Genomic DNA, 18,983 nt, shown 5'->3' on the forward strand with positions numbered 1-18,983 from the left:
GCCTTGGCGTCCTCGCGCGTGGCGGTCCTTGGGGGCTTGCAGGGTCCTTGGGGGGGCCGAGTGTGGCCAGGGCCGGGGCCTCTGTTTCCCGGCTGCCTGGGCGCTGCCGGCAGTCGCTTGGACTGCAGGGCCAGCCTGCCTGGGCTGCCGCTCCGTCCAGCGGGCGGGCGAAGTCTGCGCCGGAGCCGTCCGGGGGGCGCCCCTGCCGCGCCCCTCGGGCCGGGCCGGGCTGGCGCGTGGCGGGGCGGGGCGGGGCGGGCCGGCGGCGCCGCGCAAGATGTGCGAGCAGGCGGCGCGCTACTGCCGGGCCGGCGTGCAGAGGCTCCTGCGCAAGCAGCAGCAGCAGCAGCAGCGCGGGCTGGACGGGCTGCTGCGCTGGGTCGTGGCCAGGATGAGCGACGAGGGCGGCCCGCCGGACCGCGAGCTCCCGCAGAGCGCCCCCGGCCCCGGCCAGCCGCGCAAGGGCGCCTCCGTCATCCTCGATGTGAGTCCGGGCTGGGCTGGGCGGGGGGAGCCTCCCGGGGCCGGCGCAGTCTACCTCCGCGGCGGGACGAGCGAAGGGGCGGCCGAGAGTGCCCTGCCCGGCGAGGGGCGCTCGACCTCCTCGAGCCGCCCAAGGAGCTCCTCGGGCACCGGCCGCCCGCGTGCGGCTGGCGAGAGCCGGCAGTGCCCGAGCGCAGCCTGCCCGGCGGGCAGCACCAGCCGCCTCTGACGCCCGGCGGAGCCCCCACGCGGCGGGTGGCGGGTGGGCACCGGGACGCGGACTCCCCTCCGCGGGGGGCAGCCCGCGGGCTGCACCCGCTGCAGCGAGCCCCGGCGTGTCTACTCGGAGTCGGTCCCCGAGAGTCAGTGGCGGGGCAGCTCAGTCCCCGTCGGGAGGGAAGGAATCCCCGCGGCAGTCCCCGTGTGCGGGCTTGTGGGTGCAGCGAAGGGGGGAAGCCCCGGGGCAGGTGGGCTGGCCGGGCACAAGGCAGTGGCCCAAGTGGGACCCCCAAGGAGGTGGGTCATATCCGAGCAGCCCAGTGCTCGGCCGGCCGGGGCGCTCGGGAGGGGGTTGGGATCAGGCAGAGGTGCCCCCTCCTGGGCCAGGCCCCCCCAGCCCACCCCAGAATGACCACATTCTGCCCCCACCCTCCCCAAACTCCTGGGCCAGCCGAGGCAGGCTGGCACATACTTACCTGCAGGGCCCAGTTTGGCACACTGATGTGCACCATTCTGCCTCCTCCCACAGTGGTGCAGAAGTGCCTTCTGGCACTTTTCCCACACCTGGAGGCTGTCCCAAGGGAGTTGGGCTGGCCCAGGCCACAGTTTGGAGGGCACTCTCGGTCTCCACCTCCCCGTATCCTTTGGGAGCAATGGTCAGTGCCATCAGATATCACACAAGTGTCAGTCATCCCTTCCCAGCACCTGTGACTGATTCCTCAGCGAGTCTACTGTAGGATGCCAGCTTATGAAACCTTTAGTAACGCAGCACTAATTCTATTTTGGTCCAAGTGCTATTTTAGTTTGCTAATCCTACACCTGTTTCAAACAGCAGTGTACCTTTCAAGCAAAAATGCTATCATAAAAGTACTGACTGAGCCACAGTTGTCCAAGTTCTCTAAGTTTTGGCAAACGGCACTCATGAAGTTTAGCCATAAGTTCTGAGTTCTAGAAAAGTAAGATCAGCGCGATAAACGGTGTGCTTGCAGATTGGAGGCTTCTAAACACTGTGTGCCGTAGCAAGACTTTGGGGCTCTGGGAAGAGCAGACTTACAGCCCAGTTCTAAGCAGCGCCGGTGCATAAGCACCTATCCTTCCGATCAGCACCTTATGAAAGCAAGTTATTCTGTCATCTCCACATTAATGACTGAGTGATCCAATCACCCAATGCAAAGATGCACCTGAATGAGTTACCTGCTCTCAGTGGAGATCATCCAGTAAATCTCTGGGCACTGTTCAGCAAGGCAAAGCTCCTTGCAAAAGCAGCAGGCTTTCAGCTTTGATTGTTTTTCCAAGAACATCTCAGGTATGGTATTCAAATGTTTAGAAACACTGGGCTAGACAGGAAGAAGCAGAGGTTGCACAGAACTTTCAAAAAAAAATTGCAGCAATAATTTTTGACAATTAGTATCTAGTCCTCTTTTTAAAGAGAACCTTACAGAATCATTTGAGAGAAATTGGTGGTGGCAAAAAATGAAGAATTAACAAGACTGCCTGAAATGGTTCCTTAATATGATGCATGTCAATTTCACTCCCCTAAAATTTGCAAATATACTTGATTCTTTAATAGCAGAACTCTGCTGTTGTTGATGGGTAAATCATCCTGGATTAATTAGCCCTGGCACTCATCAAACAACCCCTCCCACAACTCATTCGTCTGTGTTACATTAAATCATGCCTAATGAGCTAGTAGACATATATTTATATCTTCTCCAGCTACTTGGAATGAGAAATAGCAGAAAATGGTTGTATCTGACTCTAAATCTAATGATCATGATGAGGCAGCTTGATCTTAAATTGGGTAGGAGAAATCCAATTGTACTCTTCTTGACTTTGAAAATGAAGGAATGGAGTGGAAGAGAAAATGGAAGGGACGGAGTGCTAGCCAGCATTCTAGCCCATCACTCTCCTCCACACTTCTGATCCATCCCAGCAAGGCCTACCCTTAGATCAGTTTGCTAATCTAATTCTCCAGGAATCAGCATCAGTCTCCAGGGCCTATGGAAGGCAATCTTGGGTATTTTAGCAGGGTTTCCTTTGCATCATGTTAAGAGGAACAAAGCTTTCCAGGAATCGCTTCAGTCAGAATGGCTCCTCCTATCTAGGATCTATTTAAAATTAATATGTGGAAAAGCAGGAGATTCGAGGAGCATTTGAGATGGTTCGTTATTTCTATACATACTAATATCAGTGTTGACTTCATTCTTACTGAGGTGGTGATCTTGTGTTGGGCTGCATCTGTTCGGTTAGCAGGTGGAGGTTGTCATGACTGGGTGCTTCATCCTACAAACAGAGCCCATCTCCCTAGAAAAGTCACATGCTAGAGTAGAGACGAGACAAAAGCCTTGGTCGTGACATGCCAGATTTCAGTATGGAGGAAATTGTTTTGAATGCAGCCAATCTCCAGTTCAAAGGAGTATAGCTTGGTATGGCATACTGGAGAACTTTTAATGCAAGGACTAGAAACTGAAAGCTGATATGAAAAGCCAGCGCTAGTTACTTTCCAATAGATGGAAGCTCACATGTGCTCCTCTTTTCTTGACCCACTCCAATGTGAAATTCTCACCAATAAAGAGCAACATAAGAATTACTTGTGATTCAGCATGTTCAGCTGGTGTGTTTACTTGGGGGTAGACCTACTAACAACTTTGGGTTGGAAACATCTTGCATATCAATTTAAGACACATTCAGGAAAGTGACAAAGAATGCTTTTGTGTTTTTATTTTCACTTTCTGAGAACTGAAGGTATCTGAAAAGGGGGATTGCTGCTTATGATAGATACTGCTGCTCCTGGTGAGGTGTAGGCTTTTGATACTGCTTCAGAACCTGTTTAACAAAGGGCGTCAGATAGTTGTACCCAATGGGCATTCTGTACCTGGGTGCTGCATTACTCATGAACAGCCCCATTAAGAACAGCAGTTTAATCAGGAATGCCACTTGTACCAGTGGCGTTACTAGGGGGTGCGGACCACACTGGGTGACGCGCATGGGGGTGACACACTAAAATTTTGGTGGTTAGGAGTAACCCCATCATATTATACACCATTGGATGTGGAATTTTGAGCAGAATGCAATGTGAAAAACCAGAGTGAAATATCTCCTTTCTATCGAAAGTTATGGCTAAAAAACCGGAGAACAAAAAATGCATGGATCCCTATGGAAAGTGAATGTGAGCCGTATCGCATGTTTACTCATGAGAAAGTGAATGTTCCTTAGTCCGTCAGAAAGGGCAGGCTGCTAGGAATTCAATGATACCACAATGGTCCTAATCCAATGAATGCAGCCCACAAAAACACCTGAGAAGGAAGTCCTTCCCTTCAAGCAGATGAATGTATAGAGCCCAATGGAAAGTGAGTTTACTCATGAGTAAGCAAATGTGCCTTGGCTGGTGTGGAAGATCAGATGAAGGAGAGTGCAAGGCTACCAGAATGGTCCTGATCCTATGCACCTGGAGCTAAACAAGTGCTCCAGAAGGCAGCCTCCCCCCCACTAAAAATGATCCAATGGAGGCTTCAGCTGATAAGGTGACCCTTTTTGAGACTTGCAAAGAAAGCTGGATCCTGACAGTGATCTGGTTTAAACAGAAATTCTTAATTTGAACTGGGCACTGGGTAGGGCTGAAAACCTTACTGGTTTTGGAGGGGGGGTCTTATTGCAGGCAGGCTGCAGAGTAAATACACTTTGTGGAACAGGACTGGCTTCTGCTTATTTAATTATTTGTTTTACTTTAATTATTTATACATCTTTATTTTATTTTGCCTGATGATGTCATTTCCACCATGACATCACTTCTGGTGGGTCTTGGACAGATTGTCATTCTAAAAAGTGGGTCCCAGTGCTAAAAGTTTGAGAACTGCTACAATAAGATGTTAGTAAGTGGACACCCTTGGGGTGTGTGTCTGTGTGACACTACTAGTGACCAAAATCACTAAAATCACAGTTTGGATGAAATACCATCATGTTATATATGAAATGGGTAATTTCATGCAGAATGCGTTCAGACTTTGTTCTATCAAAAGGTACAGCCGAAAAGCCAGTGGGGGCGGAGTGATGGTACATCACCACGCCCACCACCTGGGGTATTGCCCCGCCCACTGCATGGGGGGGACATGCTGGCATCTCGTACTGGGTGCCGCGAACCCTAGTGATGCCACTGACTTGTACCATGTGTTCAGACAGAGAAAGGAGTTAACTGCACATCTGTATTCTTCCCAGGGTTCATTTGCATAGGAAATGCAAAAGAAACAGCCTAAGTTTTACTTATGGGAAAATCCATTGCCTGAGGGGAGCTAACCTGAAAGGGGATAACAATTGTAGAGCTCCACTGGAGATTTCAGTGTGATCCTTGCTCTGTATGAGCATATTGAAAACAGAGTCACGTTGGGCCAAATCTTGGTACTTTTTCAGTCTGCATATGACTTTGGGCCTTCAGTATTCCCTCTTTCATATTGTGGACTTCTGATGACTGCAGTGATGGTCTCATTTCACTTACAAGATTGCAGCCTGCAGCCCTTACCAGTGTTCAAAGAGAGCCCAGGGGAATAATCTGCTGTCTTTAATGTGCATCAACCTCCCAAATAAGTAGCAACACCAAATCCAAGAGCTGTTTTGCCTTGTCCTCCATGCCTCCTTCCAGCCCTCATTAATAAAGCAATTGTTCAGTAATGTTCTATTGATTTACCCTTCTGACTTAATTTCCCCCTTCTGGTTAGTTTCCCTCTTAAATCTTGTAGAAGTTAATTATGATTCTTCCCTCTGATGGTTCACTAATTTATCTGGGATTGCTTTATTTCCAGCTCTTGTCCGTCTTTTGCATTATGTAGAGGCTGGATGTGGTTTTACTCAGCTTTCAAAATGGAGTTATTAAGCAGACTTTTTCTTTTTTGTTTTTTAAAGACTATTCTCTTCTGAGGGGTCTTAGGAATTGTTGTTAGGCATTGGAAAGATCTTAGAGGTCATCTACTCCAACCCCTTATCAGTGCAGGCAAGTGCTACAGCATCTCTGATAGATGGAATCATATTGCAGAAAAGGAAGTATTGCAATTTCCTCTTCTGCACAGCCTGTTTTCTTTGAGTCACACTGTATTTGGATATTTGGTGGCACTAAAACAAATGGTTTGATCTCCTTGTTATGCCTTTCCTGCCAAGCATCCAACATTCTGTGTAGGCAGGGCACTTGGCCATAGGTTCATCTTCCTGTCGGATAAGGACAAAACAGTGTGTACAAAGCCTGACCTTTGGGAATTATGCAACTCCGGAAACTTTAGAAGCAGCAACTGAATGCATTTAATGAATGTATTTAATTCTAGGGCTGTCTCCCAGTTAAAGAAATCTTGTTGCTTAACTAAATAAATTTTTAATTGATTGATTCCTACCTCCTCTTGTCCTGGTGCGTTCTGCACTTCCCACACCCCATAGTGATGCCAATGACAAGGGGTTCTTCTGCATGAGAAGTGTTCAAGTAGAGGCTGGATGACCATCTATCAGAGATGCTTGATAAGGGGGTTGGAGTAGATGACCTCTAAGATCCTTCCAATTCCTAACATGCCATGGGGTGTGCGTGTACAAATGCTATTTATAAATAGCATTTCTATAATTTTAAATTACCAAGGTTTTCCCTTTGCTTTGTAATGAAATATATGGTAATAGGTATTTTTCTTCTCATTTTAATCTTCAGAATGAATGTTTCCTGTTTAAAAATTCCTGCATAGGGAAAGGGGGTAGCAAAAAGCTTCTAACTTCTTGTTTTCAGACTGTACCAGTAAAACGTTTTGTATGTTCGCATCAGTTAATGCATGAGCCAAAGAGTGTGATTTCAGCTGTGGCAGAAGAGGGAAGCCAGCTTGGGGAATGGATTTTGAGTGGGAAAAAGGCCTGTAGGGAAAGGCTGCGACAGCCCTCCCTGCTGCACTCTGCACCATGGTCTCCTGGGGCTGGTTGTCTTCATTGCAAAAGAAACCTTCATGGGGGAGTAGTGCAGGCATGTGGCGTACATCATCTGGGTTGCCAAGCACACATACTAGCAGGGTGGGTTTGGCTGAAGTTGTCCTGACCTCCAGGCAGGAACCCATCAGGTCTGGCAGGAGGCAAGCCAGTGCAAGTGGAGGTAAGAATCTTGGAGAGCTCCAGCAAGGACCAGAGATGGAATGAGGATTACCTCTAGGCCCCCAAGCTGGAGGGTTGAGGGGTACTAGTCCTCTGACCTGGAGTCTTGCTCCTCTCTGCTCATTCTTCTGCCCTGGATCTGCTGCTTTTGAGCAGGCTTGGAGATCATCAAGAGTGTGTGGGAGGGACTGGTTCTTCAAGAGTTTGGGTTCAGAGTCAATGGGTGCTTGCTCTTGGGTCTGTGGTTCCAGGATCTCTGGCTCTGGGATCTCTTCTCTGGCAGGCTCCAGCCTAGCATCAGGACCTGGGGCTGGTCCTTCTGGATCAAGATCAGACGGTGAGCTACTGCTCAGGACGGGAGTTATGATAGCAGCTCCTAGTGCAACTATAGGCCCCAGTAGAATATTTTGCATGCACAGCATCTAGGTCTGGGTTAAGGTAAAAAAATGGTGCCCTCCAGCTACTTGGAGGAATGCCACTGTTATGATGTGTGGCAAAAAGTCAATCCGGGGGGCAGTTTTAGGGCCCCTTCCCCCCCATTTCAAGTTATAAGCTGTCCATAAAATAAGAATTCTTCATTTTAAAAAAAACTCCAAAAAACCCACAAAGTAACTAATGCTCCTGCAATCATTGCACTCTAAAGGTGTAAAGATTTTTTTAAAATACAGTTTTTTCAGCTGATTATGTGCTCACCCTCATTAGAGCAAACATCACCTGGTAATTAAGAAACAAAAATTAATGGAATTAATGAAAAATTAATGAAAAAGCAGGCTTTTGGAGCAAACTCCCAAAAAGCAAACATCATTAAAGCAAACATTCCCTGGTAAAAAGACATAAGGGTCAAAAGACTTCCATTTCCTCTGTCTCTAATCCCCAAATATTATTTCCAGGCAGCAAGATGTTGGCTTGTTGTTATGTATCCCCCTCCCCTGCTCTGCTCTTACTTGCTTTGATCTAAATTTATCTCCTTCCCACACAGAGTGAACCACCGTCTCTCCTTTTACTACTGTACATTAATTATACAGGCAGTGCAAGATCATGAGAATCTGCTTGCTGACAACCTGTTTTTCTGCCAGAAGATTGAATTTCATTTCCCTGTTCGTCTCTTGCAGTACTGCTTTGATCTTCCAGCTTGCATTCCTTTCCTCCCCCGGGTTCAGGTTTGCCCTCCTTCAGCATTACGTATGAATGTGTTTTCCAACAAATTGGGGTGTGTATGTGCTAGAGTCCCTTTGCTGCACTCAGGTTACATTTCTTATGCTTCCAATTTCCCCTCCTCACTTATTGACCCTCATTTGCTCCTGTGATGCTCCTGCATGTTGGCAGTACATATACAGAAAGAGCAGCAGAGGAATACGGATAGGCTAGCATGTCATTTAAAACATCAAGCAGGCAGGGATGTCTGCACACTCTTTTATTTACTCAGGCATAGGTCCAGCAGCGTACCTTAAAGACACAACAGGCAATGCTGCTCTCAAGGACTGTTCAGTTCTTGCCACAGACATTGTGGGAAAGTTCAGTGTTGCTCAAATGAGGTATCGGGTTTGGAGTAAGAAGACTCGTAGAACTGGAGTATTGTGTCCAGTTCTGGTCGCCACATCTCAAAAAGGACATAGCGGAAATGGAAAAGGTGCAAAAGAGAGCGACTAAGATGATTACTGGGCTGGGGCACCTTCCTTATGAGGAAAGGCTACGGCGTTTGGGCCTCTTCAGCCTAGAAAAGAGACGCCTGAGGGGGGACATGATTGAGACATACAAAATTATGCACGGGAAGGAAAGAGTGGATAGAGTGATGCTCTTTACACTCTCACATAACACCAGAACCAGGGGACATCCACTAAAATTGAATGCTGGGAGAGTTAGAACAGACAAAAGAAAATATTTCTTTACTCAGCGTGTGGTTGGTCTGTGGAACTCCTTGCCACAGGATGTGGTGATGGCATCTGGCCTAGATGCTTTTTAAAGGGAATTGTACAAGTTTCTGGAGGAAAAATCCATTCCGGATTACAAGCCACGATATGTATGTGCAACCTCTTGATCTTAGAAATGGACTACGTCAGATGCAAGGGAGGGCACCAGGATGAGGTCTCTTGTTATCTGGTGTGCTCCCTGGGGCATTTGGTGGGCCGCTGTAAGATACAGGAATCTGGACTAGATGGGCCTATGGCCTGATCCAGCAGGGATGTTCTTACATTCTTATGTTCATAACCAGAGACCTAATCAAGCTCCCTACCATCTGGGCTGGGATTGGAAGCAATTGGCTAGTGCTAATTACGTGGTATCCTGGGGCATAGCCTATGGATGTACTATTCTAATATACCTTGCAAAACAGGACTGTACCAAACAGTTTCTCATTTCGTTATTCAGCTCAAAATCAACACTCGACTCAGGTTAACGTACTTCCACAACAAACCCTTGCCTTGGAGACCTTTTTCCCTTGCAGAAAACCTTCAGAAGTTAAAACACTTCTTTACCTCCCAAAAAGCAATCATGGGGATTGATGAGAAATATGAGTAGGGTGCAGAGCTTTGCCTGGGGACTGAGGTGGGGTATTCCAGTGGCTTTCCACGGTGTTTCTTATCAACTCTGGGGAACCTGTGTCTGCACTGCAAGACTGCTTCTCTCCCACAGGGTCCTTAGGGGTGTTGGGCAGAAGGGCCTGTTTTGGTGGTAAGTGGGGGCCACTTTTGGAGGCTACTCCTTCACTTCCAAATGGATCCTTAGGCCAGGGGAACTTTGCCAAGTATGGAGATGGAGAGGGAGGTGGAGCACAGTCAGCCATGCTCTCTCGTCAAGGTGTTTTGGAAGAGAGGAAGTCCTGAGCTTGCACAAAGAATGCTCCATGACACATTTTGCAGCATCCTGTTCTCTCGCCCTCCCCTGTGAATGCTTTATGTGCAAAGGAAAGTGGAGCAGAATTAGCCTTGCTTCCCTGCCAAGTCAGTGGTGGGAGAGATGGAGAGAGTGGGCAAAGTGCGCCACTAGTCATGCTTCGCCTCATCTCAATTATGCATTTTTATTTATTTTTGTAAAAAATTATATCCTACGTTTTCTCGCACGAGAGGACTCAAAATGGCTTAGAACCAGGAAATTAAAGCAGTCCATAAAACTCCTACAATGAAACAGCAGCAAACTTCAGCCATGGCAGAGAAGTGGGGAACAAGGAAGCAGCAAACTAGATGGAGAGAATGCAGGTTGTGTCTACTGAAAGAGTTGGACCTTCGGTCTCTGGTGAAAAACTGGGGGTTTGGGAACCATCACAGGAAGGTCCCTGCAAAGACCCTGCCACCTTCGAAGCGGCAGGACATACAAAAGAGCCTCCCTTTCAGCTCTTAAACCATTTCTGCCCAATGATGCATATACACAACAGGGACCGAATGTGTACACCTGTGGGCTGAGCAGAAATGGTTTTAAGATCGTTTTGTATAAAGGAAAGTGCTCCTTGGGGTGTCCTGCTCCTAGGCCATAAAGGACCTTAAGGGCACAATCCTGTCTCGCCCTTGGGCCGGGGCAAGTCCCTTGTGCCTCCTTGTGAGTCATAGAGGTCTGCTGGCCCGCGGAGGCTGAATCCAGCCTCTGTACTGACGGAGGGAGCAAGCCTTGTGTCAGCCGAGCTCTGCCAATGCGAGGCTCTGTGGAGGATGGGGAGGAGGTGAGGGGGAGGCGTTCCGGGGTGGGGGGAGTGCGGGCGGGGGAAGATCCCAGATTTGGGTGGGTGGGGAGAGGGAGATGGGGCTGGGATCCGGCTGTTTTTGCCGGATCCTAGTCCCGTTCCCCAGGCAGCATGGAATGACTTCAGGCTGCTCTGCTCTCCTCGGACTTGTGCCACCCCAGGAGGTGGTGCAAGTCCGAGGAGACATAAGAACATGAGAACAGCCCCACTGGATCAGGCCATAGGCCCATCTAGTCCAGCTTCCAGTATCTCACAGTGGCCCACCAAATGCCCCAGGGAGCACACCAGATAACAAGAGACCTCATCCTGGTGCCCTCCCTTGCATCTGACATAGCCCATTTCTAAAATCAAGAGGTTGCACATGCACATCATGGCTTGTAACCCGTAATGGATTTTTCCTCCAGAAACTTATCTAATCCCCTTTTAAAGGCATCCAGGCCAGACACCATCACCACATCCTGTGGCAAGGAGTTCCACAGACCAACCACACGCTGAGTAAAGAAATATTTTCCTTTGTCTGTTCTAACTCTCCCAGCACTCAATTTTAGTGGATGTCCCCTGGTTCTGGTGTTATGTGAGAGTGTAAAGAGCATCTCTCTATCCACTCTGTCCATCCCCTGCATAATTTTGTATGTCTCAATCATGTTCCCCCTCAGGTGTCTCTTTTCTAGGTTAAAGAGGCCCAAAGGCTGTAGCCTTTCCTCATAAGGAAGGTGCCCCAGCCCAGCAATCATCTTAGTCGCTCTCTTTTGCACCTTTTCCATTTCCACTATATCCTTTTTGAGATGTGGTGACCAGAACTGGACACAATACTCCGGGTGTGGTCTTACCATCGATTTGTACAATGGCATTATAATATTAGCCGTTTTGTTCTCAAGCATAGAATTGGCCTTCTTCACTGCCGCCGCACATTGGTCGACACTTTCATCGACCTGTCCACCACCACCCCAAGATCTCTCTCCTGATCTGTCACAGACAGCTCAGAACCCATCAGCCTATATCTAAAGTTTTGATTTGAAGTTGAGACCCATAAGGGCTGCAGTGACTTACCCGGGGGGAAGGGGAAAAGTTTCCCCTTACCTTTGGCTGAACCACTGTGGTGCCCTATCTTGCGCTGCATACAGTGCAAGCCTCCTGGCTTCCCTGTTTCAGAGTAAGATAGGATTGCGCCCAAAGAGTAGTAGCCAGGACCTTGAATCACATCCAGAAACAAGTGGTGAGCAGTTCACTCCTGCTCACCTTGAGACAGACCATGTCAACCCTTTGAGGATGGAAAGAAGCTGAAGGAAATTGGATTGCTGCAGCCCAAAGGCTATTGAGTCGTGTAGGGGAAATTCCTTCCTTCCTTCCTTTTCAGAGAGAGATTAACACAGATTAATAAAATGATGCCCTATCCCCTGCCAAAACCACTGTGTTGTTCAAGTGCTGGATGCAAAGTCTAACACCATCTTGTCTTTTTGGGTAGTGGAAACGCTATTGCTGGTGTTTGCATTTCAGTAACCAAATTATTCAAAACATAGTAAATAATTGTTTCTTTCTTTCATTCTAGATCTTCAGACGAGCAGACAAAAATGGTGAGTCTCCATATTTAATTTGTGGGTGTTGCTTTCCGTATAAATTGGAATAGATTTTGCAAATACTGTTGTTCATTCTGATCTTTGCTGTCCTGAATTGCTGGTAGTGTTTGGGATCAATGCAGTTTCTCTCTTAGGAAGGACAGATGTTGTTGACTATAAATTATCAATCAAGATATTTCCAGCAAACATTCTTCATTTGTTGTGGTTCTGTATGTTCTTGAAGGTAATCTCTGTGTTGAATTTAGGAAGTTGCCTCAGACTGGTTTAGCCCAGTATAATTTATACAAGCAATCAATGACAGGGTCAAGGACATGAGTCTTTTTCAACTTGGTTAGCAGAAGTTAGTGTTAGTAGATGTGAAATTTTAACTGGAGATTGGATTTAGGAGCTTCTGCGTGCCAAGGAGATGCTCCACTGTGGAGCTTTTCAGCTCCAATGAAGAACTGCCTGGTTGCAAAAATCGCTGTAAAAGATTGTGGTTATGTATCCAGGTTAGGTATCCTGAGCATCACCTGGAGAAAGGACTCAGATGAAAGAGGCCTATGCATAGAATCAGCAGATGAGTTAGAACGGCTGTTTTTAACTGGTTTGCCATGGCACATTGGTGCACCACAAGAGGTCCACAGGAGTGCCGTAAGAGTTTGCAGCACAGCAGCTGAAAATTGCTGAAAAGCTCTTCTGGGTTCTGTGGCTGTTTGCAGGGCAACTGTCTGCAGTCACAAATTGTCTGTCCCTCTGGTGGTGGGAAAAGAGAGAGAGACAATTTGTTAATGCAGACAGTTGCCCTAGAAACAGCCACAGAACCCAGAAGAGTTTCCAGGAAGGCAGAAGTGACATCACAAGTGGCAAAGACTGTAGAGGTTAGTGTGCCATGAAGGAAAAACATTGAAAACAACTGAGTTAGAACAGACTGTGGAGGTCATTTAATCCAGCCCCCTAAAAAAAACTTGTAGGAATGCTGCATTGGAAGCCAATGATGTTAGACTTGTGGTTTCTGGTGAAACAACATGGTAAGGTGAATGAAATGTGCTTGTAGCCATGCATGGAACCCTGGTTAAGGCTGGGTCAAAATACCTCCCATGCCCATATTTTCATTGTCCTATTAGCAGCTTGTAATAGTGAATGGACCATTTTGATAATTGGCCTCAGAAAGTACTGGGGCAGAAGGATCAGTAGGGGGCTTACTAATGACACTGTGAAAGCACATTTCATAGGGAATTGAATCTCACATTCCTATCCTGGCTCATCTGCAAACAGGTTGCCAGGTTCAGTTGTTGGAACAAACCCTGACTTGTTCTACCTGCGAAAGTAGAAAAATTTGCCCAAATTCAACAGGTTGATCTGACCTGGAGAGGGTTCTGATTGGGAGGAGAGTGAAGTGAGACCACGACAATTGGTATTGCTTAAAATTGCTTAAACATTTATTGGTGTTGATAGCAACAGGAAAAAGTTCTGAAGTGTCTAAGGGCCCAGTCCTATCCAGCTGTCCAGTGCCAATGCAACCACAGTACAGCCCTGAAATAAGGGAACAAATGTGACCCCCCCCCCCCCCACTGCAGGAAGCAGTGCACACCTGCATTGGCACTGCTACATCAGCACTGGAAAGTCGGATAGGATTGGGCCCTAAGTCTCTATTCAGTCTTACCCACAGCTAGCACACTCTATTGAGTGGCCAATCCAGTAGGCTGCTGGAAGATCTGAGGTGGGGAAACTGGCAATATGCACATGTTACCTCTATCTTGTCCTGCTGCATCTCCTATCAGAGTGGGAGACAGACTAATACTATAAAGGCAAAAAGTGGTCCTTGTGAAAAAGGATCACTTTTGCCTTTATATTATTAGTCTGAATTGGAAGTTGGAAGGCAGAGTTGTCCAGAGATAACTGGGTCCTGGGTTTGGCCTCAGAGAGTAATGTTGCAACCCCTCACCCAGTAATCCTGGCTCTCCAAATACGGACATTGCCTTTGAGCAGACATCCTGTTCCATGAGTCGCAAGGAACGGCATAAACCTCAGAATGACTGAACTTTGATATAGTTGTGATCCAGTGTGGTTTTGCAGCCTGTACAAGTTTTGTGTTGATGCATGTGTCTTCACTTGTCTGCTCTTCCTGCCATCCATCATCCATCCTGCTGAAGTTTCTCCATGCCTCAGGATATCAGTTTCTCTTTTATCTCTGCTGATCTTTTCAGACTTCTGTAAAAATAAATGCAGCCACTCCTGCTCAGACATATTCTGTAGACCGATATTGGTTCAGAGATTTTTAGCATTTTGTGGTTGCAGTTTGTTAGCAATGCAAAATTCCATTTCTAATACAATATTTGATCTCCCCTGGGGGCTGGGGATAAGAATAGGCCCTCAGTTTGGCTGTACTTGTCGTAAGAGGTGACTAAATAGGCACCGGGTAGATGGGGCTCGTCAGCCTGGGAAGGCAGCTCATCTGAGAGAAGGAAAACTCTGATCCCAAACCTCCACTGCCTTGTGGCTACATCCAGTTAAGGAAAAGGCTTCAGGAGTCAACCTCGAGGCAAAATCAGGAGCCGGAGTCCCTGAGGCAGTTCATGGCTGAACACAGTCACGTTCTGGCAACTCCTGCGACGCCGCTGGAACCAACCGTATTGGCCTCTGCCTTTCCATTGGACCATTTCAGCGACGTGGAGAGGGGGGATTTGCTGCATGGATAACAGCCTATCCTCCAAACCTACTTTACCCAGGCTTCGCATACTGGAGAGGACACTGTTCCAGAACCACCATTCAGAGCGCGATACCATAGTCTTCCGAGACTAAAGGATGCCAACATTTGATCTGACTTAAACATTATCAATGCAAATGTCATTGACCAAACTTCCTAGTAGGCCTCAGGGCCTGTCAGCACTGGGGGAGGGGGGGCAGTTTGGACTCGATGTCCAAGATTCCTTCCAACCTTCCTTGTAAGAGTCTATTTTATGTATACTGCAGCCAGTTTAAGGCAGCTGCCTTCATCTGGGAAGTTTTCTGTGGCTTGTCTGATTCTGCAGGTGCTTGCTCTGACTTCCCTTGATGGGGGATTGGTTTTCTAGCAGGGTCCACAAGAAGGTCTTCAGAGATAGTTGTGTCTGGAGGGGGGGAAATTCAGGTGGAAGGGGGAAGTCCTGAGTTGACACTGAGGGAATTCCTCTTCCTTTTCCATGTGTCTCCTCCTATGGTTCTTCTTGTTTCAACCCCGAGGAGGTTCCGTTCCTGAGGGTGCTGCACTGGACCTTGAAAAGCTAAACTTGATGGATAGTTGTGATTAATTCATGTATTTTTTAAAGTAAATGGATCGCACTCCCCTGAGGATGAGCCTTTTATGTAGCGTGCAGCTGCGTTTGCTTGAAAAAAGAATGAAAAGAACTGACAGGGAGCTTATTCTGCACCACTAGCAAGCCAGTTTCTGACAAGAATGTGGGGTAGAAAGGGAAAGGGGGTAGGCGAGAAAATGAGGGCACAGTCCTGTCTGCACCTGGCTGCGGAAACCCTGGAAATGAGCTGTTTGGTAGCAGCCCCCGGAACTTGCTCCAGATGGCACAGAGGGGGAGTGCCGAAGGGTCTGGATGATCAAAGGAATCATTACATACACTTGAGTAATATGCAAGTAGGAAACTTTCCTTCTCTTCCTCACATTTAAAAATAAATCGCAGCTGTGTAAGTGATGTGCGGTTACATAACTGGAGAGTTGTGCATCTCCTTCCACACAATGTCTCGAATGAGATAACGCTTTCTGGGTGGAAGGCTGGAGATTCCCTTTTTTTTTTTAAGAGCCAAATTGGAACCCAGGCCCTGAAAAGTTCTGCCAGTTTGAGAATCTGGATGTTCATGTTATGTAGCAGTACCTGATGCACATTGGCTTGCAGGCTGTAGTACAGGCTGCTGGTGGATCCTGGAATTGTTCCTAACGCTGCAGCCTTCCTATAGCCCAGGGCTTTTCCAGCCTGTGGGCCCTGGCCTGTTTCCCCTTAAGGGGCGGGGGCAGGGAGGAGGCAGCGGCGCGGTCCCCAGGATTGCGCTGCTCAGGGGGCTGCAAGAGCTTGGCTGCACTTACCAGAGCCTCCTGGGAGTGCGGGGAGCCCTGCGCAACTGTCCGCAGGGCTTCCTGAGGCTTCCAAAGTCTAAGTGGGGCAATCGCGCCCCCCCTCTGCAAAACGGGAAGTGGAGCACAATTGCTCGACTTTTACTTCTGAAGCATCGGGGAGCCCTGCAAACAGTTGCGCAGGGCTTCCCGCACCCCAGGAGGCTGCAAGAGGCTCTGGTAAATACAGCCAAGCCCCTGCAGCCCCCCTGAGCGGTGCAATCCTGGGGACCACACCTCTGCCTGCCTCCCACCCCCGCAAGATCTTACTGTGGCTTTCAAACTCCCTGAGAGTTTGAAAACTGCAGCAATAGCCTGTGCCTAGAACTTCTGAAGATGCCCTGTATGGACCTGAGCCATTCAAGCATCTCATACAGCAGTATCTCATTTGATTGGCAGCCGTTCTCCAGGACTGAATAGCCGTTCTTCACTGTATGCTGAGCACGTGCTCTACAATTTGGCTATGAGCTTGAGAGACTGTCAGCTGAACTATACATGTCCAGGGTGCCTGTTCTGCCAAATCCCAATCCAATGGGCCTCGTGCCTGCTTAAGGCTGATCAGTCCCCCTTGTGCAACTCACCAGTGCAGCAAGCAAAGGTCAGAGTCCAGTTCTAGTCCACAGATGCCAAGTAAACCAGTCCAATCAATTAGAGTTGCCAAATCAGAGTCCAGAGCCAATAAGCCAAGTTACAGTCCAAGGTCAGGTTCCAGGTAGGTCAGTCAAATCTGTCAGGGTGTCCAAAGCCAAAGTCCAGTCACAATCCACAGTCAGATTCCAACTTCAATAAGCCAAGTCAGTCTCCTCTCCTACCTCCAACCTGCACTCCTTCAAAACCCACAAACCCTTCCTGCCTCAGGTGCTCCTTATATCCCTGAGGGCCCTATTGCCTTCCAGTGGCTGCAGCTGGATGCAGGATGCCCAGGCCTGATCCTTAAAGGGGCCACTGCTGACACTACATCTACCTCCTCGCCAGTTCTTCCAGATTCCAATACAGTGCCCCTGGATACTGAACACTTGGATACCACACGACTCTCATAGGTGAATGAAATCTCCAGAGTGTAGGGGCCTCACTTGGTGCAAAGTGGAAAGGCCACCAACAGCTGAAGTGGAAAGCCACCGAGATTGCAGTGACAGCTATTTTGGGGGCTTGAGCGGCAGTGGGGGGAGTAGCCACTGTGAGTTGGTTTCACATGGAGGCATCCACCAAGGGTGACGTCTAGAGAGAGGAGGAGATGGGAAGAACTTCTTGATGCTGTTTGACAATGGAACAGGTTCCCTTGGAAGGTGGTAGACCGCCGTTGGAGCTCTTTAAGCAAAGCCTGGATACTGAACTATTAGAGATACTGTAGTTGTGGACAGCCTGCACTGGGCTCAATGATCTTGCAGGTCCTTTCCAATTCTGTGTTTCTGTGGTTGTGTGGCAACCTCTTCACCTTCCTATACTGAGCTGTTTTAGGGGGAAGGGAGAAGACCCCCAACAGAGCCCAGACACCACCATGCCTTGTACAATGAGCTGTGCTACATGGAGTTCTGATGTACTTGTTTTTATTTGCTAACTAGCAGTTGTGGGAACCCCAGTCATATGGCATAGAGAGGAAGGAGCATTGTGCCTGCCATAGTCCCAATACACATGAGGACATCCCATGGTTGCTATCTGCCTGGGAGAGGGAAGCTGTTTCCCTATTCCAAAGCTCATGGGGGGGAAATTGCTTCCTAATGGAGTCCATGGCTTGTTTGTGGTCCTACTCTATAGAATACGTAGCCTGATTATTAATCCTGCCTTGGTGGGGAAAAATGGCAGATGGAACCCAGTAGAGATGTCTGCATTCTATGATGCTTTGTCCTTTCAATGCAGTTCTGACTAGTGACCTGTGCAAAATAACTCAAGTTGACGAATTCTGGCATTCTGAACAAGCTAAAGGGCAAAGTGTTAAAATGCATCCAGCCCCTTAAAAGCTTTTGCATGTTGTGTTTGTTGAACTAGTAGAGGTGACATAAGATTACCACTGGAGTAAAGTTAAAAAAAAATGGAGGGGGAGTTGGTGGTTCAGTGTACTGAGCTGTTACTTAATAGTTCCTCCTTGCAACTGCTGGGCACCTCTTGTGAAAATGGGTTTTTGGTCAAGTTACCTTGGCAAATAGATTTAGTGCATCCATCCCTGAGTGCTTTTTGTATGGATGGTTTAAAGCCACAGTCATCTGGAGACTCACTGATCTGTTGCGTTACCAAAGAGGCCTGTGAGTGGGCTGCTAGCGGGAGAGAGTCGAGGAGCTGAATTGTTATCCTTCCGGTGCCATTTCACGTTGGACGAATCACTTAAGCTCTGCATGCATTTTTGTCTATTGAAAATCCACTTTGGACACACACAGCCAGACAGTTTTGATAATGAGCATTTCACACAACAAAGGGGAAAAAACCCGCTCAGTATTTCCTCAGCTTCGAGTTGATTGTCAGCCAGCTGTGACATCTGCTGTGGAAACCTGAATTGTCATAATATTAGGGAAGACAGAGTGTTGGCATCTGTGATCCTTCTTGCTTGGGTTAAACAGAAGGGAGGTGATTTCAGACAACAAGGCATCTGGAAGCTTCACTGCAGAAAGAAATGAAAATCAGAAATACAGCAAAGGAAAAAAATATTGCAGAGGGTAAATTGCTTTTGAAATTTGTTGAAAAGCAGTATACAAATACTATTACTTATTATTATTATTCCAGAATAAATATAGACATTAAACTTGCATTTTAGTGCCTTGATGGACACACACACCAACCATGGGCTTCCTTTTTGTCCTCTGTCTTCTCATCTAATTTTTTTCTAGATGTAGTGACTCATTTCTGTCCT

The 18,983-nt window shown here is 47.8% G+C and overlaps 1 protein-coding gene across 1 annotated transcript in view; it reads left to right on the top strand.

The window, feature by feature from the left end:
- Positions 1–277: 277 nt before the first annotated feature.
- The window catches only part of NECAB2 (N-terminal EF-hand calcium binding protein 2), a 155,168-nt gene continuing 136,462 nt past the window's right edge, over positions 278–18,983 (top strand). Inside the window, exons 1-2 of the mRNA XM_066637400.1 lie at positions 278–484; positions 12,030–12,054. Of these exons, the coding sequence (XP_066493497.1) occupies positions 278–484; positions 12,030–12,054 (232 nt within the window). The remainder of the gene's footprint in view (positions 485–12,029; positions 12,055–18,983) is intronic.

This window comes from Tiliqua scincoides, chromosome 9 (genome assembly GCF_035046505.1).
Source record: "Tiliqua scincoides isolate rTilSci1 chromosome 9, rTilSci1.hap2, whole genome shotgun sequence".
NCBI lineage: Eukaryota > Metazoa > Chordata > Lepidosauria > Squamata > Scincidae > Tiliqua > Tiliqua scincoides.